Here is a 26,729-nt window from a genome sequence, read left to right as displayed (position 1 = left end):
ATACTATTATAGGTAGCTCATAGGGCTTTCAGGTATATGCAGGCGTATTAGCCTCGTTTCGTTTGATTTTTAATTGTACTTATAAATATACCGTACGAACAGACGATTCGATGTGGTTTCGCGTCGCTCAAAGATGACACGACGAATCGGATATCGATAAATATACGCACAGGAGGAGATATCGGATCGAATGAAGTTTACTCTCCCCCTCCCCCACACAGCTTCATCATCATCATCATCATTATTATTATTCCGAAGAAACCGAAAACTCAGTACCTTCGGCTATATATAATACATATGAATTACTCGTGTGGGGTATGTAGTGTGGTGCGGTGTATAATAATAAAACGTAGCTCTTGATTTTCCAAGCTCTCCGAGGCTCGCGCGTCTAATGAGCAGCAGTAGCAGCGCGACAAAGTCCCCACACAGAGAGCATGTAAAAACAAAAATAAAGCTCGTAACCGCCGCAGCGTTGGGGGGATCTTACGCTATGATATGCACATATGTATATACTACTGTATGCTGAAATTGGAACCATCTGGTGGCCACATATAAATAATACTGTAAAGCCTGCAAGCTAATAGACGTAGTATGCGTATATATATATAATGAACGCAAACACTCGCACTCGTTCGTTCTTTCTCTCTCTCTTTCTCTCTCTCTCTCTCTCTCTCTCTCTAGTCTTCTTTAGCTTCTGTGCTTTGCGCCTACAAGTGCACACGTATTATCGTTGTTGGCTCCCGAAACCAGGAGGAAGTTATTAACTACATAATAAAATATTTATATTATATAGATTCTCGTTATAGGCGATTGTCAACGAACTTTACCGATTTACGATAACGCAACGGACTTAATTTTTTTACACTCTTTCCTTTTTTATTCACTTAGGCACGCATACTTTTCGGAGAGGAAAGGGGTGTAAGTGAGGTCAGCGTGGGAAAAGCATTTGCGGTTTTTTGACGATTAATATGTACGTACATACACACACACACACATGACAGAGTTAATGTTCCCATGGCTTTTTTCTGCATATGCAGCATTATTACACACGTGTATGGATCGGACGGTGTGTATAGGAGCTATTTTTAAACGTTACGTTTATTGTGGCAGTCTACGAATAGTAATTACCTGCTGGTCAGCGCGAACAATATACGCTATAATTATGTACACAGACGACGGGCTTTTTTGCGGCGAATAAGTTGAATTTTCTTTACAATAAAATGTGCTGCGATAAAAGATTCGCAATATTACATACGTATGGGTGGGCAGCTGCGAAAAAGTACATACTTGTGTTACGATCTAATGGTTCAATGATCCGACATAAATATATAGCAGTTTGCGGTCAATGCTCGAGTGTCTTTTTCAGAGACTCGATTATAATGTTAATAATTTGAGGAGGCACAAGATATATTAATATATCTCTCTCGGTACTCTCGTTTTTCGATTTTCTTCCTTTTCTCATACTTTTTTTTCAACTCACGCTTTTGAATGATAATAATAATGATCTATACATTTAAATTGTAGTAGAGGATATAGTCGAGGCTGGTTCGCGCAGAGACAAGCGATTGATTTACAGAGCGCCGGGCATGGAAATGGCCAGATGAATAATATGTAATTATTCAGCGGGGCATTGTCGGCCCACGGATAGAGATCTACGATGGCTCGTCTTTTCTTATTTCGACGGAGACAGAGATATAAGAGAGAGAGACTCTCGCGGTGAGCTCGGATAGAAAGGTAAATTCGTATATTATGTACAAAGATTGACGCGCTGCTGGAGAGGAGGAAAATGTATGTATACAAACGATGAAAGTTTTCGGACGTCTAATTAAGCAAGATGCGAGGGTGGAAGGAGAAGAAGATTCAGGTTCATGGGATTTTTGCTCTTTGCCGGGACAGGGAAAAGCTGATCCGAGTAATCTCATTTCTCGATACGCCATTGATATGTGTACGTATAAATATATTTAATTCATTAAATATAGGCTGATGCACTGCTCCAGCTTTGAATACGCATTTATAATCCTTTTGGTATAGAAGAAAAAAAATACAGAGATCATCTAGAATTGCATGCAAAACCAATAGGAGAACGAATCCTTATCCAGCGCACTGAACATTTACAATGGGACAATGGCACAAAAGCTCCGTTTAAGAAGTTAATAACCCTGGCCTCGCTAAATCGTTCGCAGACTTCCACTACTACTGTACTATGTATATTAGAACGTGGCATTTAAAAAATAAACATGGTCACAAAGAAGTTGTACGCAGGCAGTGTACTTTTGCACGCGCCCTCGAGTTTCCTAGGAAAAATCTAATGTCATGAAGAGAGAAAGAGAGAGAGAGAGAGAGAGAGAAGAAAAAACTGCGACAACGTGCCCGACACGGGCGTGGATAGCTTAAATCCAAGTACGTTGGTGCTGTAATATAAACATGCAGCTTATGCCCTCCGTCTTATTATATTATATTTTATATTACATTTAAAAAAAAAATTATCCGACACGCAGTTTACGGCTATCTATATAATGTCACGGTCGTGCTTTTTTTCATCCTCTCTCTCTCTCTCTTTCTTCTCTCTTCTCTATTTATACATGCGATCGTATGTATACACATCATTGAGATTTCCAGATATATTTGCTTTACGATTTATCTGCGAAGTGTACTTATATCAAGAAAGAGATACGGAGACATGGCAGCCGATCATCTTTTCGATGAGTGGCATTGTTGACATTTGCAGAAGCTTTATCGGTCGCTCGAGCTCTGCACTTATCGGTATCCTTTTTTTTCGTGTCTATACTCGACTAAACTATAATAATACGATTGAATATCACGTAAAAGAATTTCAAATTCAGCCAAGAGATATTTATAAACGTTGTATACTCTTTTAATTCGTTACGATGGACATTTGCATGGACAGTGCTTGGCGGATCGGCTAATGACAAGCCGCGACGATATTACATGTAGCGGTTGCGACGCCTTGTCTAACTGTACTTAATTCATGAATAATACCATCGCGCGGCACATTCTCTTTGATATCATAGGTTGACACATTCGGGCTCGATTGTAATGTGGACTGGATTCATGTATATAGGTACGTACGCGCGCGTTGAGCAATTCGCTTTCGAGGAACCTACACTACTCTTACTTATTGGCTACACGCGATTAAAGAGCCATAGACGCGGAGGGAAAATTTAACCGATTATGAGCAGGTTTAATTGTCTGCCACAGAGTATAGGAATGAATTAATTTTACCGAGTACACTTTGCGAGATTTTAATGATGCATCGCTCGTGGGAGACGTAAACGCTGAGATTTGTTGTATAAGTTCGTGCACGATAGAGATATCGACGGATCTTTCGCAACGTGTGGTAGAGCCGCTCGATCACCAAAGCGTACACGCATATATACAAGGATCGATGAGAGAGAAATTAAAAAAAAAAAGTAAAAAAGAATAAAAGAATTCGTCGAGTCACGTACCGGTGACTGGGAATAAGACGGCAACGAGGTGCAGCTAGAAGTGCTTGTATTGTTGTTGTTGTTGTTGTGATTATTGTTGTTGCTCATTGCGAGGGTAGTCACCTCGGGCTCGGCGTTCATGGAATTGCTGATGATCGTCGGGGCCTTGTCGTGGAGATTCTCCGAGCTGGCCGCGTTGCTGCGACTGCTCATGGTGCTCATGGGCGTCGTGGCCGCGGTGCTCGTAGGGCTCACGCTCGGGCTGACCTGCTGCAGTTTGCTCTCCTTTCGCTGGGGCGATATTCTCGACGGGAAAGACAGGGTCTTGGTCCACTGGGATAATCCGCGCACCATGATTGACTCGTGTTTTGACTCGTTTCAAATTTTTTGCTATACAACCGAAGAAAAGGCTCGAGCTTTTCTTTTTCCTTCCAACGGCACAGTAATGCGGTTTAAGCACTGTTACAGAACACGCGAACCATTAACGACACAGAAGCACGTCCATTAGTATGTGCAAAAAAAAAAAAAAAACAAAACAACAAAACAATCCACAAGTATGTCGTAGATGTGACATCAATGTATGCGCGAAGCTTTGGGCTTGGGAGCGCGACGCGTGCGACTTGCTCGACGAATATGGCAAGACTGGAGTCTCGAGTGAAGCTGCCGAGCCGGTCTCGAAAAAGGCGAACAGCTGCAAACACGCGTTCACGATCCCCTCCCTTATAGCCTTAGACAGCCGTGTCGAGAGGCCCCCTCCGCCGTATGTGCGAGACGCGCAAAGGACGAGAGAGAGACGCGGCGAACGTATATATACAGGTATACTCTGCGCGTTGACTGAAATCAAGGCAGCGCAAGAGGAGTTTTGTGCAGCTGCAGGCTGAATTGCATCGTGCGCGTCGCGTCGAGCTATTCTTATGAATGAAAGCGGGAGGATCGACTCCGCCCGGTCCTACCTCGGCTCCTCTTCGTTTATTTATTTATTTTTTTCCTTCCTCGTTTCTTCCTCTCTTTCGAGGATATAACGCGTTATACATTAACTCTCTCGGTCGAATATCGTCTAATTTGTGTATGCGCGAAATATTTCGTAAGGCGCGTTTAGTTTTGTTAAGCCCCCCCCCCCCTCCGCTCAGGCTCCGGAACGTATATAATCGTCCTAATTTCCGCTTCATAGAAATCGCTCGTAATATTGCTCACAATTGCAACATGGAATATTAGCAGTCGGATAAGGAGAAGTGCGATTCTCGCTAATTACAACTGAAGCAAATTGCAACATGTACGCGAGCACATCGAAATATTTTAACTTAAAAAACTTGTTTTCCAGCGAGGTGCGTAACGCGCATTATATATTTTTGGACGATGCATTTGACCTATAGCCGCGACGCGCACTCCGACGAGAAGTCATTTATGCGTGCATACACGCGCACACGCAGACTTACGGGTTTTGAGTTAAAAATATATGCGTGTACGACACTTTGAAAGTGAGGGCAACGTGTCGCGCGACGCCGACAGAGAATAAGAGATAATATATCAAGTTTAGTTTTAGTGCGTAGAGTGCACTTGTCAGAGAGCCGAGAACGAGAGATGAAAATAATGAGTAAAAAAAGACCTAGAAAAAACAACTTGCGAGAGCTTGCGAGCTGCGCGAGAAATAAGACTTGTGTGCAGTTCAAGCGATATTTTCATTTTACTACGTTGACGAAAATTATCTTAATATACGAATATAGTTGTTGAATACGCGTCAGCGTATTTTTAACACATTTGTTTTTTCGATCCTTCTTCATTATCTACCAATGATTTGGTGCATATATAGTTTGAAAAATATATTTTAGAATAAATATTTGCTAGGGAGCGAATTTTTAATTAGGTAAATAAAAATACCGTCATTGCAAACGCCATGAAACACGGTTTTAAATCTCTTTGTACCAGGCAAAATGTAAATCAGCTGTGGTTTTGTATCAACTAGCCGCACCGCTTCGCGATCGACAAGGAGCTACACAAGAAAACTCGTAAAGTTATTCCTTTTTTTTGCGAACGAGCTGGCTCGCTCGGTAATTTGTTTCGTTAAAAGCTTCCAATGTTTGACACGGGAATGGTTTAGCAATTTATAAAACCATAGGGCAAAGAGCATCATCTCGCCAGCTCGGTCTTGTACATGTTATAAGCTACGTACGGCATTCCTTACAAGAGAAAGTGCCGAGCTATTTTCTCGTGAAATTTCAATAAACACAAAGGCCCGGTAACCACGCGAGGTACACACGGCACCGAATTATGGCGCCGCGGCTGCACGATATCGCCGGCCTCTATAAGCATATAAGCTCAATTAGCCGATACTCATTCCGCAAGGAAAGCGCAGCAGAAGAGATTTGGCGCGCGCGCGCGCGCTCTACTGTGAATGTCCATCATAATGTAATAGCCAAGCCAAACTTAATCGAGCGTGTGGGCGAGAGTCGTCGACTTTTCCGACTCTCGCGTGGACCATAAAACTTTGGTAAAATGGATCTTTTGATTCTCGCCTCGTTTAACTTTGAGGATTAATGCCTAATAAACGAGCTGCGCGCCCGATACATCGAGGGCTCGGAGGAAAACGAAGTCGGAATTATACAATTAATACGGTATTAGAGGATGCCAAGCGGACACGGCAGCAGCTGCGAATAAAATAAGAGAAAGAAGAGAAAAAAATGATGACAAGCGTTCAATAGCATTGAAAAATCACGCTCGAGTATAAGCTCGCTGGCCAACGGTGAAAGATAAATATTTGCATAATTATCGCCAGGGGATCTCTTTGTTTCCTTTTTTCTTCTCTCGGTGTGGCTAAGTATATAAGTACTGCCCGCGCACGCGAGCGACACGATCGACTCACACACACATTTGCGTTCTATAAAAGGAGATCATCACTGATTCATCGATCAAGCTCTCCGCGGCTATATAGGACTCGAGCGAAATTTCGGGAGTTCAGCAGCCAGCCGTGTGCAGAGAGAGAGATGAGCACACGACGACGTTAAAGAAATAAATATTTTCAAGTATGAATGCTACAAAGGAGCAAGACAATGTGCGACGCGCGCGAGAGCATAGCATAATATAATCGCTGAGATAGGAATCGGAGTCGCGACACATGTATGCGCGCGCGTATTAATACGAGCAAACGAGTCCTCGTTCACAGAAGTACTTTGTGTTTTCGTATTATAAGGCATGTATAACACGAGTCTCGTTATTTTTGCGCTGCAGTCTATACGTTGTGTACTCGACGAAAAATATGCGATGAGTCACGGAGGAAGCAATGCACGACGACGGACGAAGAACCAGCTGAAGAAGAAAAAAATATACATGCTTTAATTGACGATCGATATGTGTACCTAGACGATCCGTATACCAACATTATAACCGGCTACTCGCGGCCTTTTAGAAATGCGAGATTATAAAAATATTTAATTAATCCGGGACGCACGAGGATGCACTCGCGTAGACGTCTATAAATGGACAATCTATATGCTACGCGTGTCCGAGTAAGGGAACATCCATCGATTTTTCTAAAATCATACGGGAGTCGGCTAGAGTGATGCATAACGATGTTTTTTTTCATGTTTGTGTTTACATAAATATCGAGTAGCAGGACAGCAGTAAACTCGTTTTAACGAGATACAAAAGCAAACACGAAATCGAGTAGTGTGTCAACGACGTCCTCTCGAGCGGTCGTATATTAAAACAAAGAGAAGATCACAACCGATCGAATGTCTGAACTTGCGGCGCTGACAAAAACACGAATATAAATGAAGAGATTATGCCCTACTCATTACTCCATAATATTATCTCACAGTTGTTGAGTATCAGAAAAAAAAAGAAATAAAAAACAATTCAAAATTCAAAACAATGGAGCGGTACAGAACCTATAGAAGCTATACAACTTTATTTGCAGACTCGAATAAATGTAACAGTTGGGAGTGAAAATGAATGCGTAGATATATAGAAAAGGGCATGTGTGCGCGATTCATTTGGGAGGAGGTATAGCTTCTCTTTTTAGAGTCGACTTCCAAAACGATCTCGCGTATACTGTGGCACGCGAATATATACAGAGGTGGCCAATACGTGTATAAGATTGAGCCACCTGCGCTCCTTTATAATAAGCCATGGCAAAAGCCGTATAATGCAAAGGTGCGCGCGTGTCTGCGATATACCGGCTTTACTTCGAGGTATATATAAGACAGCGGCGTCGTGATCATCTCCGCGAGGCACATTGCGAAGAATGATCGTCCCGTAGGGATGGCCCACGTTTAATAACATCTAACAAAAGGCGTTACTTTCTTTTATTCTAAACAGCGAAAAATAAACATCGGCCTGTAGAAAGAGAGGGACACACATATAGATGTAATATAATATATAATAAAATGCAATATGTGGCACACGCCGCAGTGGTCGTGGTAGTCGTCTTTTAGCAAATCGAGACTCAGCGGATTGCTTACATTTTCTCGGAACGAAAATCATCGCTGCACGTCCACGCATACGAATATAGACACACACGTGTGTGCAGATGCTACAATAATAATAGAGGCGGTATACGCCACGCACAGCACAGCGCCTTGTGCTTTATATATAGAAAAGAAAAAGAGAGGGACTCGCGAGCTGGCATGGAATGAAAAGGCGAGAATGGAAAATTCGCTCGGACACTCGGGTCTTGGCTCTACGTTGTAATTACAGGGAGTCGCGCACCGACCGCCGATCTTCGCAGCAGTGCAGTCTCTGTGGTCGCGATCCGCAGCGCAGGCTTATACTCGCTATATTACGGACGAGCTCCGGCTTTTTTGCTCTCGCTCGACGTGCGCGACGAGATATCGGACTCGCGCGAATCTATACCGGGGCTTTGTCCGCTACGACTCGTGTATATACAGCGATTTAAATTCTGTCACTATAAATACGAGACATTCTCGCCATTTGCGTATTTACAATAGCTCGCTCCAAGATATAAGAAAGATTATTTCTCTCTCGCTCGCTCTTTTCGTCGTTCGTTTCGTCTCGTCTCGTCGACGAGGCAATTCTATACCTAGACACGTATCTGAAAAGCCGAGCAATGTATGTAATAGCTATACGCACACACATATGCACGAGGCAAGTTTCAGGTACATTTATACATACACGAGACGTGTGTGCGAAGGAGCATATAGGATGATTTAAGATCGCGCGTACTGCGATTTCTCGAGTCGTCGCCGCCACCAAGCCGACATCGGAGTGAGCTCTCCGATCCGAGTGAGAGAGAGAGAGAGAGAGGGAGCTCGACTGTGCATGTGCAGCAGCAGCACATAGCCTGCCCTGCGCAGAGAAAGGAACGAAAGAAAGAGACGGAGCGAGCGAGAGAACTCGATCTTCTCTCTTTGTAAAGGTGTGTACTTTTGCCCGAGTGTGAGAAGGTATGCGCTCGGCTCGCGACGTGCCGCGTATGACTTTTCTTGCGATCGCGATCCTGCAGCGCTTTTTTGGCCTATACCCTGCGCCTGCTGGATGTATAATATAAGCAGCTGTGTAACTTCGTCGTCGCGAATATTATATAAGATATCGCTTGGTGCACACTCGACAATTACTCGATAATACGTACGGCGTTTGCGCACGAAAAAGAAAAAAACAGAAGAGAAAAGAAAAGGCATTTGTATGCGCCGCGTATATATGCTCATTCGCATATAATATGCATTTATGCGGGCGCGTCGATTTATCCATTAGCCGGGACGCGAATCGCGATTGTTCGCGATCATCGCGCGTTTCTATAATGATAATCGCTTCGTTTGATACCAACAGTCGTATTAACTACGCTATTCCGTTCCTATGTCATTACGGTATAAAAGCGCAGTGTCGAGTACATATAGCGCGCGATTATTATACAGGCCGAGTAATCGAACCGTTTATTTTAACTCGTAATATGGGCGTACATCCAAGCGTATTTTTTTATTACGGAACTTTGATCCAAGCCAAGTAGTACTGGTAGCACATCGCATCGATGGTCGTGCATCGTTGCTCGGGTATCAAATCGATTTTACATAGGCCAACACAACAGAGGGAGAGAGAGGCGAGGTAGGAAGAAAAGGGACTCGTCGTGCAATAACATTCCTCGCAGGATGTACACGGCGCAGCAGCGAGAGAATGAGACGATCCGTACTTTTAACCGATCACTGCGCTCTGCAGTAGCTGTGAATCGTGTGCACGGCTAATTCATCCGGCTGTATAATACCAACAGGTATGCACGATTTTTCCCACACGCCCGCGCGCGTCGAAGATTTTCAAATGTCTTTCGCTCCGAGTGAGAAATAAAGAGAGAGAGAGAGAGAGAGAGAGGACCGCACCTACGCCCTTACAGCTACCGCATTGGCTTATATGGTACACATGCAACTGAGCCTTTATAAAAGACATCCCGTGCGTGTTGGTAATTATACTCCTCGAAGAAGGTGTGCGTTATATATATATATGAAATACAGCACTGGATGTGCAGGAGAAGAGAAGAGTATGGCTAAGGAATATACTCTAGAAAGACGCGTCAAATTCAGGCTCTATATCTTCCATAGCGAGCTGCTAGCTACATTTAAGAGATAACCAATAATACAATCCTTCTAATGCTCTTAACCACGCGTGTGTGCCTGTGTAGGTATGTAAGCATCTACGTGCATGGACTTCTTTCAATTTACAGATGGAAGTACGTTTATATAAGGCCCAATATATAACAGAGAACAGTGCATAAAAGTGCGTACGCTATATAGGCAAGCGTATACTTACACGAATAGATCGGCACACGCACAATAAGTACGTATTCGGTGCCGAATAAAGGGCATCGCGTTTCGCTTAAATATAACAGAGAGCCGGAGAGAAAGAGAGACTGCAATTCACGAGGGCGAGCAGCTGAAAAATCCGTGAACGCTGCGCACAATGAAAGATCGGTATTTCGCGTCCAGAGCGAGGCTCCTATACATACACGTATACAATATACATATACGTAAAGTAAACGCGTAAAAATTGCGAGTGTGTTGGTATAAAAGGTTGCATGAGCAGAGAACGGGCCCCTTGGCGAACTGTGTACGTGTGTGTGTGTTGTGTGTATGCGACGATGAGTCCCAGCTGCCGGTCGAGCGCTCGAGTGGCCTTCCTCGACCTTCCCCCCACCCTCTCCCCGCGAGCGCGCGCCTGCACTTTTGTGTACCAAGTCTGTATGTATGTATACGGCGGCACGAGTGACTCGAACCCCTCGAGTTGCCTACATAACTCTCTAAACTCGTCGATTTCTTCAACTTTGAGTTTTTATTTATTATACAACACGTATGCATATAATGATATATTATCCGCATCAAGCAACCCGGCGTCGGTCTCGTATCACACGAGGAACAAAACGAAAATAAATAAAACATAAAAAGTGATCGGCACGAGAGGAAATCCATCCTCTCTGGAAATCGAGGTCGTGTATCTACGTATTGCCGATCGGTCACTGCGCGTCCTGTGCAGGTATGTACCTGCGTAGGCGCACGAGTTGAAACAAGTATAAAAGCCTCGATTCCTGCGACCGAGAGCGAGAAGCCAGACCAGGCGGAGAGAACACTGAGATGTGCTGCTGCTGGTGTTGCTGCGATATAGGCGCGGAAACCGATGTTACACACACACGTATACACAGACTTTATACACTCGGTTTTGTATTTGAAATCCGTCTGGATAAGCTGCACAATGATCTGCGCTGGGGAGTTGCACAAGCGCCCGCGAGACTCGAAGAAAAAAAAAGAACTGGATTCTCGTCCATTCAAGGAGTCGGAGGGATTTCGAAACGTCGCGTCGGGCAATCGGCGGGGCGAGCAAAATGCAATAGTTATATGCGCACATCTCGAGGCTCGAATTTTTTTTTTCTTTCCTCTTCAACGAGATTACGTAATTAACATGTTGTGTTACAATCGTACGCATCAGTCGAATATTTCAGTCGAATATGATGTTTTCTTTTGTGCAACGAAGGAAAAAGAGAGGGAGAAAAAAATCGATATAATCTGTAAAAGCTTGGACGTTTATGTGAACGCTTAATTGGATCGTAATTTATAATAAGAGCGATGGTCGATCGTCATAAATTACCAGTCAATTTTAATCTGTGCCCCGTATAATTAAAAGCCAGGCTTGCGTTTTATACGTCCAAGCTGACACCAGCTCGAGGTGTTAACCGATCTAGGACATCTGACTGTTATGACGTCGATCATAAAGAACCGAGCAATTAAACGTTTTCCCAAGTTCAATCGAATATTTCACCATGTCCACATGTGTACAAGTCCAGCTTCGAACGGATATATCTCACATACGATACAGACTACTGATCGAGACGATAAACTATTTGAAAAAAAAGCCAATTGTTCAATTGTATTTGGAATTGGCTCGTGCGCGCTCTCGTGGAGATTGCACATGTGCGTAATATACATAAAGTGGAAAAGCATTTTTATCCGTGCGTCAGCACGGATGCATATTACACACGTATACACAATGGACCAGCGGCGTAACTCGACGATATTTTCTGTTTTCTTCGCAGTCGCACGTATACAAATAAATGCAGGTAACTCTTGCTTCTCGGTCTATGCCACCCAAAGAGCCGATCGCGCACAACATTTGCTCCCGATCGCATCTCTCGACGCACAACAGATATATAAGTACAACAAACACTGACTCGCATGCGGATATATGTATTCGCGGCCGAGCTCCATAATTTTGTCGAAAATATATATATTTGCCTCGCGAAAGAATACAAGACCGCCCGCGCTGCTGCGCCAAGTAGAACCAAAAAAAGAAATAAAGAGAAAGAGAAGCCGTGCTTCTGTATCCTTACTATGTGTGTGTGTGTAGAGGAGGCAAAGCGAGAAAGCGAGGTCGTGTTCTACAATATATAAAGTTTAATAGGCTGACCCGCGTCGATACGGACACAAACGCGTATATACAGTCCAAAGGAAGTCGCTCGTTATCCCGAGCTGCACGGATACAATTGAGTTTTATATCGACTGCTGCGGGTTTAAGCGATCACACCCGCGTATACGTGCGTGCTGTACGCTGCAGTCGATGCGATCCGATCGCGCTCTAAACTCGCCAGCGATGCCCGCACTCCATAGTCACGATCCGATCGCAAGGCATCTGTTGTTCAATTAACCCAAGAGCTCTGCCTGTATACGTATACTTGTTTAGTTTTGCACTTTGAGCCGCATGTTATATCAATGAAAAGTGGATGGTACGCGGGAGAGTGAGCTAAGCGGCGGTGTTTTGGCACTCGAAAACTTAATGGCAGCTATAGCCGTGAAGTACTTGGAAAATTTCATGCAGGCATGTGTGCTGACATTTATTAAAGTACTCTGCGCCGGTACTGCAACGGAAAAAAAAATTCCAAGACTAACATTTGACTAGTGCGCGTTACACCGAGTACGTATATAAACGCGTCGCTCAAAATTCGAGATAACTTCCGAGTATTATTCGAGTAGGTCCGTCGTAGCTACTTCAGCCCTGAAATATATAGCGTACTACACGAAGCGCGCGGCAGCTATTAATATACTTTTTTTCTTCTAGGGGTTGCTGCCTTACACGTCTCAGAGAACCAGTCCTGCTGCACTTGTATTGAATATTACAAGATACCCAGCAGTGTGTATATACAAGGAATTGAGTGGTGAAATAAGAGCCGTATGTACAGTACGGACCATCAGAAGAGTTCATAATTATTTCCGTTTAATTTCTGAGCCTTGTCGATGCTCGACGATTCTAAGATGCTAGTTAATATACAGTACCAAGGAATATGTCGCATGTCCTTTATGCAGCCAATGCATCGATTCGCGATATCAGCTGAGATTTATATAATGTATACTTCGAAAATTATCTTGTAAATACGTCAACGAAGATATAAATACAAATATATTAACGCGTAAGCTTGTAATGAGAAATATCGATTCGCTGTGCCAGCCACATCAAAATAACTTTATCCTTTATACGCGTATTAGGCTGCATTCGCTCTAATCGTCTTATTTGATATCTTTATCTGATTACTATCATATAAATAGAACTTGTAAAAGAATAAACTGTTTGCTTAATCAAGATTTTACAAATGTACACTCTTTTTTTGAGACAGAGATTTGGACGAGAGATAAGAAGAAAAAAAAGTAATGGATAATGGTGAAAAGTGAAAAAGAATTACAATGACATATGGAACTCGTGTGACTTTGCACTTTGGCGCTTACCTCGTGTTTCTCTACACGAAGTTCCATGTAAGTAAAGGGGCCCCCCTCGTAAGAATTTAAAACGTTGAAAAAGGGGAAGAAGTAAATACTTGATCGTATAATTGATCTTTCGAAAAGTGTAAAATTTCTGCAAACAAGCATTGTTGATTGCTTCCCGGAGTCGCTCGGGCAATCGCCAACACAACAGCTGACGTCTGATACATTTGCAAACACGCAGACTATGTGTATTGCCGTGTCGTTAGGTATTAAGATCGAGCTTTCGCGTTTGACTTTTTTTCGCACCCTTGCGGCTTTTGCACTATATGTACGCGTTTTATAATATGCGTAATTGTACTCGTGACATCTCGACGCCGCTCTCGTCGAAAACTTTTGTATACGCATTACAATATTGGGCCCGCAGCCATCTGTTGACGCTAGACGGTCTGTCGTCTCTATTATACACACGATACGTGACGCTTTTTTTTTGCTTTCTATTATGTATACGCGCGCACGCGCACGATATGTAAATTTTATTTTCGCTTATTTGTTAACCGATCGCGTGGTTTCTAGGGATTACTTTTTACCCACTGAATTCGTTTAAAAAAATACTTTCTATCGCGGTAACTAGCCAGAGTATTTGAAAACTTTGATAATTGAAAAGTAATTAATTAATATATAAAAAAGCTTCAATTAATCAGTTGGTTCATTAGAGTAATTTGAGCTGTGCAATTTTCACGCGATTCCAAGCTATAATAGTCATAGTAATTTAGATGAAACTTTCTGATGATTTGGATTTTTTGTTCCGTCCACTATCTCATCAGAAATAGACTCGAATTCGCAAAAATACAATCGAGAAATGAAAAGTTCGAGCAAAAAGTAAAAGTATCGTTGCATGTTACAATTGTGGCTTTCGCTCGCCGCGCGCGTAATTCACGAAGAAGGAAAAAAAATTCGTCGATTAATCGATGCGCAACGATACAACACACCTACACACAAACACGTACAAATGAAAAAGGTCTGCACAGGCACACGTATACAGACGATACGATAGAGCTCGGCGAGCAGCGTCTAACGCGACGAGCAGAGAAACTTGTGGAGCTTCGCGTGTCCCGTGCGCAGCAGTGAAATCGGTTATTAGAAAGATAAACGCGCGCGGCCGCCTCGCGGTCTTTCTTTCTTGGGCTTATCTGAAAAGTAGCGGAAAAAGTGCTATACCAGATAAATCACTCGTGTTCCATTTGTTTACTCCAGCGTGTTCGGACGCGCCACAGCGAATCGTAATGACTTGTTTATACAGTCGTGAAAAATTTTGGCTGCTCTCGGTAGATAAAGTATCAGCTTTGTTTCCGGTCAAAATTCAACGAGCTCGATGAGCCAAGATTTTGGATTTCCACTTTGGCAAAGGGGTTCCGGGTCTAATTCCCGTTTATGTACGCAGATGATGCTCCCTTTTTTTAAGAAAAAAAAGTGCAAACATCCAGGCACGTACTAATACAGCTGAGATGATATTGTCACGTAATACAAGCGTGAACGTGAAAATCCCCAGCGCGCGTTTGATGACTCTTTGATGATGGCTCATCAAGCCTATGTGTAGCCTCTCGCACGGCGCCAATAATGAAGTACGCGCAGCTCGAGGTAATGATTATTTATCAAAGCCGCGCGTGACAGTCCGCTGCACTCGGAGGTGAAAGTTTTCGCACTAATAACATTAGGATTTTGCCATTTTCTCTGCTCTCTCTCTCTCTCTCTCTCTCTCTCTCTCGAGTTCACGCGCTCGCGCCACGACCGTAATGCGATAAATCAGCACAATTGCTGGCCGCGAACGTCCTAATAGGATCTGCATATGCGCCACCGCCGCCGACGTAAGTACGCCGACAGCGTCGCGAGAGAGATAGAGACACGAAAGAAGACTTAAGATGCCGATCAGGTACAAGTGTCAACGGTATAAACACGGAAATGCGGCAAGTCCTTATTCTCCGGATCTGTGCGTGCTGCACGCGACGCGTCGAGACGTAAGCGGCAGATAATGCAATTGGCCTATACCTATGAGGCTTATAAAAGGGCGTCGAGGCGCGCGCCTCGATTGACGCGCTCGATCTGTGCCAAATCGTTTCGATTTCACGCTCTTGTTACTCTTGGTGGCGCGAATACGTGTCGTGTCAATGTCTCTCTCTCTCTCTCTCTCTCTGTCTTTCTCCCTTTCTACACGTATAAGAATGACTTTTGAGAAATCAAAATCTTTTGATTAAAAAAAAGAAAGAAAGGAAAAAACACGAGGCTGTTTTAGCGGTTGAATTCGATGCTAGCATGTCAAAATTGCGCGACGAAGCTGTTAACGCGCGCATCTAAGCCGCCTGATACGAATTCTGGGTCAATGGCTGTATTATAGCCACGCTCTTTTGTGCTTATCCTGCGTTAAACGTTAGCATGTTATTTATACCAATTGTCGCGTCCATCAACGTTACATTACATCCTCGTAGCTCGATGACACAAAAGACGGCCCGAGCTCGCATCTATACGCGGACGCAAAGCTAATTCGAAGCTTCCGCAGCCGATTAATTTGCCTCTATTGGATGTTTTCGTGGGTTGACCGATTCGAGTGAATCCACTTGAAAGGACGATCCTGTGTGTAGCAGCTAATATAATATCAAGCCGATCGTTCTGACCGAGAGGCACGCGACACTGGGCGCGTGCAGTTCGAAGAATCTCTTGTCCCTAACGAGTTCGTGATTTGTTTTTAGAAATTTGGTTTTTCATCAATTACGGGACTCGAAAAGAAGACGGGGCACAACAGATGTATGTCTACGAGGAGCTGATTAGTGGACGCGCGTCGCGCCTTCAAACAGAGGCACTTGGCGCGTGCTCGCGACTAACTTCTATATTACATCTACCTCTCTGTATAGGTAAGGTATAAGGTAGAGAAAGTTCCAAAAACTGCATCAATTTTTTAACACACACATACTCCTGTTGAGTAAAAATCACGAGTTATTACGAAGAAAGAGATTGTTGCCTCGGTTGTGGCTAGCACCTGGCAGCTTCGTACCTAACGCAGCGGCGGCAGCTGCTCCGCGGGCAGCTGTTCTTTTTAGGTGCATGCCTGCCACGCTTATATACATACACACACATACATTCATACGTTCGTGTACGATCGGTATACATGTATGTGTGCGTGCGCGGAATACGTTCAATACACGCGAGGATACATGGATCGGCAGCGGTTTCTTTTTCATCTCGACCGCATTTTCAAAGTCTCGTAAAGATCGACTTTTTCAAATTGTACGTCATTATAATGTGAGTACGTGTATGAATAAATATGTGTATGTAGGTGCGCGCCTCCGTGTAATATGTGCACGCGTCAGGTAATCTGAATAAACGAAGATGAGGCTATATGTGGACAAATATATTTTACTTGTATACTTGTACAGATGTCCATGGAGAAAATAGTTATACTTGTGTGTGTGGTATTTCGACAATTAATAGATGTCTTTGACACGCGTATCGTAAGAATGCGAGATATTTGTTGATAGCCAGTTAAATATACGTTAATTGAAGTTTCGAAAGATTTCAGTGACATTTGTCGCTATAATAATGGAATTAATATGAAACAAGATCTTGGCTTGCGCTATGATAAAAATGAATAAACTAATCAATTTGACAATAATTTGATTTTACATGTAATGCCAATGAAGTCAAGGATACCTGTGTGTGAGGTAGTTTAAAGCGTTACGGAAGTCAAGGTCAAGGGACGGAGATCAAAGTCTGCAAATAAATATAATTGTATAACATTTTTTCTAAGCCGATTTTTACGTATTCTATATAGCAAAAATATCGAGCTGACTTTACAGGAAAATAAGCGAAAGAAATTGGCTGAAGTTCGGTACATTTATAAACAGCAATAATTTGAAGGGCTCTATGGAGCCGTTTTTCCCAAATTGGTTTGGAAAAAAATTCATGCAGAAATACACAATCAGTACTCGATCGGTAAAATGAGTCTGCTGTTTGGTAGTTTCAAGTTTTATCGCTAGATGTCCACTATAAAACCCACAAGAGATCAACTTGCATTTTTTGTATAAAACTGACCTTATTCGTAAGTTTATGTTATTCCTAATCTTACGTAAAGTTAATTGTTGGATGGGATCGCGTATCATGATTGAAATTTTATATTTTCAAGCTTTCATTTTCTCCAGCTTTTTGATCTTTTTCAGTAGATTTATTGTTGAAAATATACGCAGCAGCACAGTGCGTACGAGCATGATTGGTCAATGTGCGAACAAAAAAGTTTGTCATAATAACTCAAGTGAGTTGCAGGTACAATTCATATTACTTATATGCAAGCAGCTCTTGCTGCAACCAGACAACAAGACATCATCGCGTAATTAACGCAATAAATTATGATAATTCAATGGCATCCTTGGAGTCTCATCTCTGTCTCTCTGCTTTGAAACTCGTCTACGTTCCCACAATCGAAGATTCACGATCGGGCTCTCGTGCACTCACTCGAATGCGAAAAATATACACGTATAAACAAGTACAATAAATACATGATTATGCGTACGTATAGGATATTACAATGCGCATTCGTAAACGATATCGCTGAATGAAGCTATTACGCCTGGTTTATAATACAAAATAAGCTGATATACGATCGCACCGTGCACGCGCGGAATCGTTGTAAATTGCGGGATTTATCGGTCATATGTTACCCCGAGCTGTACGCGGCAAAAAGTTCTTACAAGTCCGTGTTTATATCGGAGCTCGCACTTCCTTGGCGGTGCTCACTGTTAATGTAGCGAAATTCGTTAAAAAGGTGCGTCGAGAAAGAGACAGAGATATGAGGTAATCGCAATGTATATAGGAGTGAGAATAATGTCGAAATCAAGTTCGCGAATACAACCCATAGAGCTAGGCAAGGAATAATTTATTCGATTCTCGCGCGCTTCAAGTATACGTCTATCGCCGCCGATCGTCTCGCTAATCGATCGAAGCTCTTCTCGATGATCGCGTCGTCGTCGTGGCGTTTGGTACACTGCAGTGGGCTGTCGTCACGAGAATTTACCACACACTCGAGACGAGTGCAAGTTCTCACGGAACCATAGGCACACAGACGCGGAGCGATAGAAAGAGAGACAGACATGTTGATTTTATTTCATAAATATGTTTATGTCTGCTGCTACTGCGCCAATCTTTCTCTCTCTCTTTTATTATATAAGAGAGGACTGCAGATCGTGTCGCGTCAATGAAGCGACTTTTATATTATATATACGCGTGCAGTACAGCGTATATTAAGTTTTGCCGCGGGCATTTTTTGCGTAGGCCGTCGCCGCCGCCGAGTGCAGCAGCATCGACGATCCTTTTCAAAGTATTATATATTATCAGCATAAAGCACAGCAGCTACGTATCCCACCGGCAATTATCCCGCAGTTGGTGTGGCGCGCTTACACGCGCGTATAATATACACGCATTTTATACACCAAGTGTGTATTAGATTAGAAAACATTGCGACAGCTCGGCGCGTGTATGCGCATGTATGTGACTGCGACGATGACGAAAAGGAGAGGTGTACGCGGTGATTTATAGCCATTAGCCATCGTCGAGTGACTTTTAGCATCGAAAAATGGGGGAAAAGCAGTAGATGGCTTCGGCTGTTATGCCGATTAATTGCATCTCGCGCGCGCCACTTAGCCTGAGAAAAAGTCGAAAAACTCATTTGCGCCTTATCGGACGCAATAGTAATGCGTATGACGCACCTACGTTATTAAATTAATTTATCATTATAGTCGAGAGCACTCGAAATGTATAAACAAGTTTTTGCCAATCAATTAGCCGATATTTTTTTGTTTCTTTCTTTTTGGAAAATCACGTGAATGTATTTTCCCACGTGAGCGTATAGCGTGATCTATTTTTAAATGCGCTGTGTGAGGCGTGCACCTCGAATCGCTGTCACGTGCTGAGATTTAAGAATAAAAAAAAAAAATAAAAGTCTTCGTCGTAGTGCTCGTCGCTCGTTCATTCTCTTTTGGTGCACGCTCGTTTTTCAACACTATAGCATGAAAAATTCGACGATTTTCGCCTTTTTTTAGCACTTGCGTACGCGTGGCAAGACGAAACTATATAAAGAGTCACGAACTTACGTGCTCGTAAAGGCCCCGATATCGGTCACAAAAGGGAGACCATCGTGCTTATACGCGCAAAAGACACGGAATAATATTATTCTCACTGCGACGTACAGTTATGTAAACACAAATGAGGAAAAACATAAATGTCTGTATTTTTCAATCGAAATTGCACACGCAAGATACAACTAATTCGTCGAGATGTACCCGAGGGTGGCGCACGTTAGCGATGACGAAATGTTCATGTTTCTCAAGCTATTTACTCGGGGACAATACAAACGAATCTTATATCATACACGTGCGTGATGTTACACAATGTGAAGCTCCGAACGTTGAATGGCATCCATTAAATATGAATTTACCGAGATTTTGACCGATTCGTGAGCGTGAAAACACACGATAATGCAGTACTTTAAATCAGTCATTGTCAAAGTCATACAATCATCGCCGACTCTGCGCGATAAATATGATCAAAGACGTGACCCTCGTGAAAGCTTGTCTTTTCAAAAGCTTTCATTCATTCATTCATTCATGACAATTATCGGACTATGGGAAAATTAAAATTAGTCTTATTGGAATATAAACGAGCGTGGTAAAAAATAGAAGAAAGAGCTAAGGTACAGAGTTTTTTTATATACAAAAGACGTGTGTGGTTGTAGGGCACATATGCGTGTGGTGTGAACGATGATTTGTTTTTCACGCTGTGTAGGGGGAGAACCGCCGATAACCAGAAGTCGCGTATTTACATCGTGAGAGATCACGACAGAAGGTGGTATCAATCGAAAAAGATGAGTTCACGATGTGTTTCAGATATTAATCGATGCCTGTACACTTATATGTATACTCGGTATCGCTAAAATGTATACTATGTTTACCGCTACTGCTACTGTCGATGACATCTGTAATCTGTCTTGCGAACTCAAGAGATTTTTGTCAACACACGAGTCAAGTAAAGCTCGACTATGTATATTTAGTTTTACCAAGTCGTTGACAATTCGTGGGATTTTTTTATCGCCTGCTTTTTCCAATCGCATAGAAATCAAATTATTACCTATTGCGAATACCATTCTATTTTATCTTGCTGTGCACTATCAAAACTCCGTGGAATATGACGTATGATACGAGTCGAGGATTCGAGAGAAATCGTTAGCCGCGCGATCGTTAGCTAATGAGTATAAAAATTAGTTTCTATACCGTCAATGGCGCGTCGTTAACTAAGTCTAGATACCTCGAAGATTGTAGATAGGCCGAGATTAAATGAATGAAAAAATAATAGCTCTCCAAATGATACTAATTTACTCATTGCGGGCTTCGACTGGCACTCCTCTCAGCGCCTAATTAACGGCCACTATCCGAACTCTGATTAATCTTTATAATTAAAACGTACCCTTACACCTGGAGAACGATCGTCGCTCTCCGTCGTGGCGATTTCCTCCTCGTCCTCCTCTTCGTCGACGGCGTTGATGGTCTCGTTGCTCGGGGCGGCTAATTTTTCCGACATATCTTGGCTCTGATGGAGGAAATTTTGCACACCCTCGGCGTCGATGCTCTTACGGGCCATGAAGCAGCCGGCACAGGCACTGGCCAACATCGTTTCCAACTCGACGACACGCGGTATGTGTCACAGTACACGACTATAGTAAACGATTCGATCTGGGCAAATTTATGCAATTTTATTATTATTCGTTAGCGAGTGAGTACACGCGACCGGCGTACGCGTCGACTTTTCGCTGACTGCAGTGTACACGACAGGAAAGAAGAGAAAAATATTATGTAAAAGTCCATGCAGGCCCCCGCAGACGCTCGATACCCCAGCGTCGTGTATACATTATGTCTACGCGTATATACACTGTAAGTACGAGCGCGCGCGGTCAGCTGCATGCACACTTCCTCTGCATCTGCCTATATTCGCTATGCCCGTGCAAGTATATGACCGATTTCGCGAAAATCCAATGGCTCAAAAAATTCTCCTGCTGATATGAAAATATTGTTGTTTTTTATGTCATAAGTATCTCAAATTTTCCCATCCCATCCCATTTCATCCAAATTTTTGAAGGGTCGCAAGTTGAGATATTTTCAAAACTTATGCTTATTGCGAATATTTAGACAATTCTTAGCGCCTGAACTAACTATTACAAAGCATTATCAAAGCGATTTTTTACTGCAAATCATCCGAAGTTGAAAAAAAAAATTTTTTCAAAAAGTCTGAGCCTTTTAGAAACTTGCTTCTCTTGAAAGAAACTTACAAGTCAAAATCTAATTGAATACAAGCTGAACTTTCATTAACAAATAATTTATAGATTTTTCTTACAACTTTAACTGTTCAATATATCTCCTTAATTCTTTTAATTTTATCGATGAACGTGGAAAAAACATTGAAAATTGGCCTGAATAGCGTAAAATAGCAAAAAAATAGTCCTAAAAAATAGCAACATCAAAAAATTTGTTGGTTATTCGATTTTACCGAGAATCGTCCCTATATAATATAGTGTATACTTTGTGCCAAAACGAAAGAAGTGAAATCGCAGCTCCGTAACGGTTTGATGGTGTCTTATCGTATCGTATGCGGGATACACAATACACGTACGCGAGTATAAAAGTTCGTTCGAACGACGCGGCTAATTAAACTCGTTCACGTGTGTGTATGCGCGCACAAACACACACAGATACACACACACGTACACGATATGAAATATTCATTAGTTGAAAAAAAAATGAACAAAGTCGGCTGGATAGAAGGCAGGGAGATCGGGCGCATTAACCCGTGGCCAGCAGCGAGCGAGCGATCCGCTGCGAGAAATTCGCGGGGGACGAAGCCCTCGGCCACCGCCGCCGCACGCCGAACCGGATGCGCAACGTTGCACAATAATAGGATATGCGGACACGCGCGGACAGGAAGAAGGGCCCCGTGCGAGCGAGCGCGTATATGTATAGCCAGCCAGCCTGCATGAGTATAACGAGCAGCAACGGCAGCTCATAAGCCCACGCGTGCCTGCGCGCCGATATTTTGCCTCGTCTTAGAGGATGCCTATAAGCCGAGGAGTGAAAGCATTCGCCAGGATTAGCTTCCAAGTAAGCGCTCTAATGCCTATGCGCCGTTCGTTTTCCTCTCTGTTTTTAACAACGTACAAAGTAAGAGAGGCAAAATTTTAACTTTTGCTTCTCCCCCAGATGTGTCGTCCCGTAGGGGTACGTCAAAAGTCGGTCGATCATTTACGAATACAATATCCAGTTCTATACTGTATGTTTGAATAATTGCTCGTACTCGAAATTTTTATATCCTCCGGCTTCACACAATGGTGCGGGATAAGAAGTCAACGACTTATCTGTCGCTCGATGACGCAATTAGAATCGTATAACATCGTACTGGCTGATTCCATAAACTTGGTCAAATCATTGCATTATCTCACTGATCTCCGTGAAATATACGGAGCAGTACAACATTATACTGCAACGTAAAAACGGCCTAGCGATCGGTCAGCGCGCAGCGACTTGTTTATTTCCACGTTGATCCACATAATTATAAGCATAAAAAGCTCGTTGTATCAGAGTCTGTTTTTACGCGGCCACAATCAGTCGAGATTCTTTTATAAATGCATTAGGCTTGTCAGATAAAGAAAAAATTCTAGGCATAATTACCTAGACATTATACAAATGCTGAATAGCGCAACGATCACGCATATAATATATATAGCGGCAGCTAACACGCGCGCCCCGTAAACGTTCCTTCTTTTTTTTTCTCGACTAGCCTCGTACGGCACGAAAGATAAGCTGCGTTCGCTCGTAATACTCCGAAGAAAATTTCAACTTGTCAGAATGCGTGAAGCGAAATACTTCAGGTGTATTATAATGGTAAAACAAGACGATGGTCATTGAGCGAGTGAGGGCGTAAATCCCCCCTGCCTTGCAGAGACGCGCGTGCAGAAGAGAGTTCGTTACGCATTTACCTCGGCGTGCAGAGAAGCGCGCGCACCATTTCCGCTCGTCGCATTTTTAATTCTAATTCTCGTGCCGCGAACGTGCCAGCTACAATGTACGTCGAGTCGACCGCGTTTATTCGCAGGGGTATGCTCATTTTCGAGCCTCGAGTTCTTAATCGACGGCTAGATAACAATCGTCGCGTAGCGCGCTAGCGTCAATTCGAGGGAAAACTCCACGCGCGAGATTAATACAAAATTATATTATTGGTATATTGGCGAGCTTACGTGGGCCGCTCGAGCTCGAGTCGATGCGGAGTTTATTATTGCGCGAGCCGCTCCATAAATTTTTATCGGTTGTTTCGACAAAAAAATTTGGTCATTCTCGAACATTTTTATACATTTCCGAACGCTCAATTGCGTCAGACCTGCGATCGCAGCTCCGGTCTCGATTCTCCGTAATTTTAAACATTATATTACGAGCGCGAGCGTTAAAATTTGCATGAAACGTCCGAATGCTTGGTGCGATTATTCGTGCGGCCTCTTGCCCACGCTAATTTTTTTTTGCACGATCGATCGAACGCAGAGCCGATAGCAAGAATAAAAATTGATATATTTGAATATTGAAATTTTCCAATAGGTGTTAAATACGTATGCGGCCGAGAGCGTTTCGTTTTTCAAGATACGATAGGACGAGACGCGCGAGCAATTCTCAAATCTACAATGCAAACACGCGCTTATCGTCGAGGCTGCACGTACGATAAAGCTACGTACGCGCGCAAGAGAGCCTGCATGGACCTTCGAGGCAAAACTTACGTCGATGATAAAGTAAATATAAAGCGTATAGGTATAAGCGCCACTGCGATACAAGTATTACAGTATACACAAATATTCGGCTTATCGTAATCCGCAAGCGAATTTCACACTCGCGATTCTCACTGAAAAATCGAAAGCACTAGAACAATTGCAACGGCGGCTCAACGGCAGCAGCAGCAGTATCTAGGTATATTTGCACGAGGCAAAGAGTCCATCCTCTCCGGTTATAGCACGCGAATCGACTGAGCTCGGCAAGGCGCGCGTGCTCGTAGTAATAGGCAGCGCAACGGCAAGGCTGAGCCAGCGAGCAACTATATACACGCGACCGGTATATTCGCGCGAGTTTGCCTACTTCTTTTGCACGGCACAGACGGAGAGACCGCGAGCGAGAGACCATAGGCCGACGCTGTAAGGCCGAGAATTGCCGTGCAGCAGTTCCTTTCTTTTCTCTCTTCTCCGTCTCTTTCTCTCTCTCTCTCTCTCGCTTTATCTGTTGCAGCTCGCGATCTCGCGCGCGACCAACTATACGTAAGCGTTGCATGTCACCCGACGACGACGAAGAGATGCAGCTCTTAGTTGAGAGACTGTACAAGCACAAGCCGCCGCCGCAGCAGCAGCAGCGACGACTTATTACTCTAAATGGTATTTCCGTGGATGCTGCACGGCACGTGTGCGTTAAGTCGACTTCGGAGAAAAGCGAGAGAGAACTCGGTAATTTGTTTAGACGTTCGTAGCGATATAGACGAGTGTTGCGCCGCCACTGCGGCAGTAGCTTTTCCAATAGGTGCTGATTTCCTTTTGCATGCAGCTGTATTATGCAAAAGTTCATAATTACGCGCGCGTGCACTGCGAATGCGATGGCTATTTTCCTCCTCGCGCGATAAAAGTTTGCACTTGCGATAGACAAAAATCAATGAGATATGTTCTCGGCTTATAGCTGACGATTCTTTGAGTGTAAATGTTATAATTTGAAAGTATGCGCGCACGTACAAGTGGAAAGTGTTGTAGCGCACGATGCTATTATTCGCGCAATGCACTAAAGAGCTGCTGAAAAGCTCGTAGTAGTATGCATCAGCTCGCGCTGCATATTGTACGTTTCAATGGATCGCGATTATTGCACGCAGCTATACGGCTGTGAAATTCCAGAAAATCAACGTCATCGCGTCGATAAGTTCAAGGCAGCTTTTTTCCAATGATTTTATACATTTAACGACATTCGAGTCAGGGTAAAATGCGAAAATGGAATGTGCACGCGTGCGACTGCACACGTGAAGGAATACAAGAGTCATATTGCAACGGATCTCCCTAAACCGTCGAAATGTTTTCATTAGCCGGTTGAAGGCTACAGGTACGGTAATGTGGATAAGACGACAATTAAAAATCATTTCAATTTTTTTTTAATGCAGATTATAATCCTTATTTACGCGTTTGAGCTACATAATGCGATACAGGCCAAAAAAGTCATCAAAAGACGAGAGCGTCTTTTCACAGATGTACGTAAAAAAAGAAGAAGAAAAAACATCATATTTTCACTTCTCATTATGCGAAAAAAGTGGCCTCATTTTTGTAATTGTTTCGAATAACACGACTTAGATTCACGCACGTATACACCTTATTTCGCGCGCATACGAAAAATGTTTGCAATGCGAATATGTATAAAGACAGAATGTTATGCCTCGCTCGAGTCTCCCTCATGGCACACTCAAGTGCATGCGTTAAGTGCCTGTGTATAGGCTCGCCGACGGCCACTTGTTTATTTCTCGCTTGGCATCTCGTCTCGATCGGCGCGCGACGATATAAGGAGAAGAGTAATCGGCAGCTGCGCTGCGCCGTAAAATGACATCGGTATGCGCCACGCGTGCACTCGCACATCCGATCGCTGAATAAACATATCTGTGCATTTTTATATGCGATATTATAATGTATCTTTCGTACATTTTCATATATACACGCGCGCAGGTGAACGAGATTTCGATTTCTAGCTAATTTGCATATACGATGGCATATCGCTGAACGAGAGTTGCTCGAGTACCCGTTTACGCGTGTGCCTATTTCGGAATTGAAGTTGAATTCACGTATGAGCATATTCGAATACGAGTCATGGAATGTTCGCTGAGGGTATAAACACCTTGTAGATGAAGACACATCTGCGACAAGCGATTTTTTGGTTTTTTATGCATTCTTTATGCATTTACTGAGTCTGTAAATACTGAAGGTAATACATTTTTGAAGACGCTAGGTATCTGATCCAAC

At 43.2% G+C, this 26,729-nt stretch overlaps 1 protein-coding gene across 2 annotated transcripts in view; it reads right to left on the bottom strand.

Moving 5' to 3' along the window:
• LOC106655714 (TNF receptor-associated factor 4) overlaps positions 1-24,647 on the bottom strand; it is a 42,960-nt gene extending 18,313 nt beyond the window's left edge. The window contains exons 1-2 of one of the 2 annotated variants that reach the window (XM_023463588.1): positions 24,477-24,647; positions 21,131-21,396 (exon numbers count right to left, since the gene is read on the bottom strand). In XM_023463588.1, coding sequence (XP_023319356.1) covers positions 21,131-21,334 — 204 coding nt within the window. In that variant the 5' untranslated portion in view covers positions 21,335-21,396; positions 24,477-24,647. Of the gene's footprint in view, positions 1-3,467; positions 3,925-21,130; positions 21,397-24,476 lie in introns of those variants that run through there. The other variant, XM_023463587.1, reaches the window with a different exon arrangement.
• Positions 24,648-26,729: the final 2,082 nt, after the last annotated feature.

The sequence above is a fragment of the Trichogramma pretiosum genome, unplaced genomic scaffold (genome assembly GCF_000599845.2).
Source record: "Trichogramma pretiosum strain Unisexual culture from Peru unplaced genomic scaffold, Tpre_2.0 scaffold76, whole genome shotgun sequence".
NCBI classification, from domain to species: domain Eukaryota; kingdom Metazoa; phylum Arthropoda; class Insecta; order Hymenoptera; family Trichogrammatidae; genus Trichogramma; species Trichogramma pretiosum.
The sequence above is the reverse complement of the archived record's forward strand: the minus strand, read 5'-3'. Positions and strand labels throughout refer to the sequence as shown.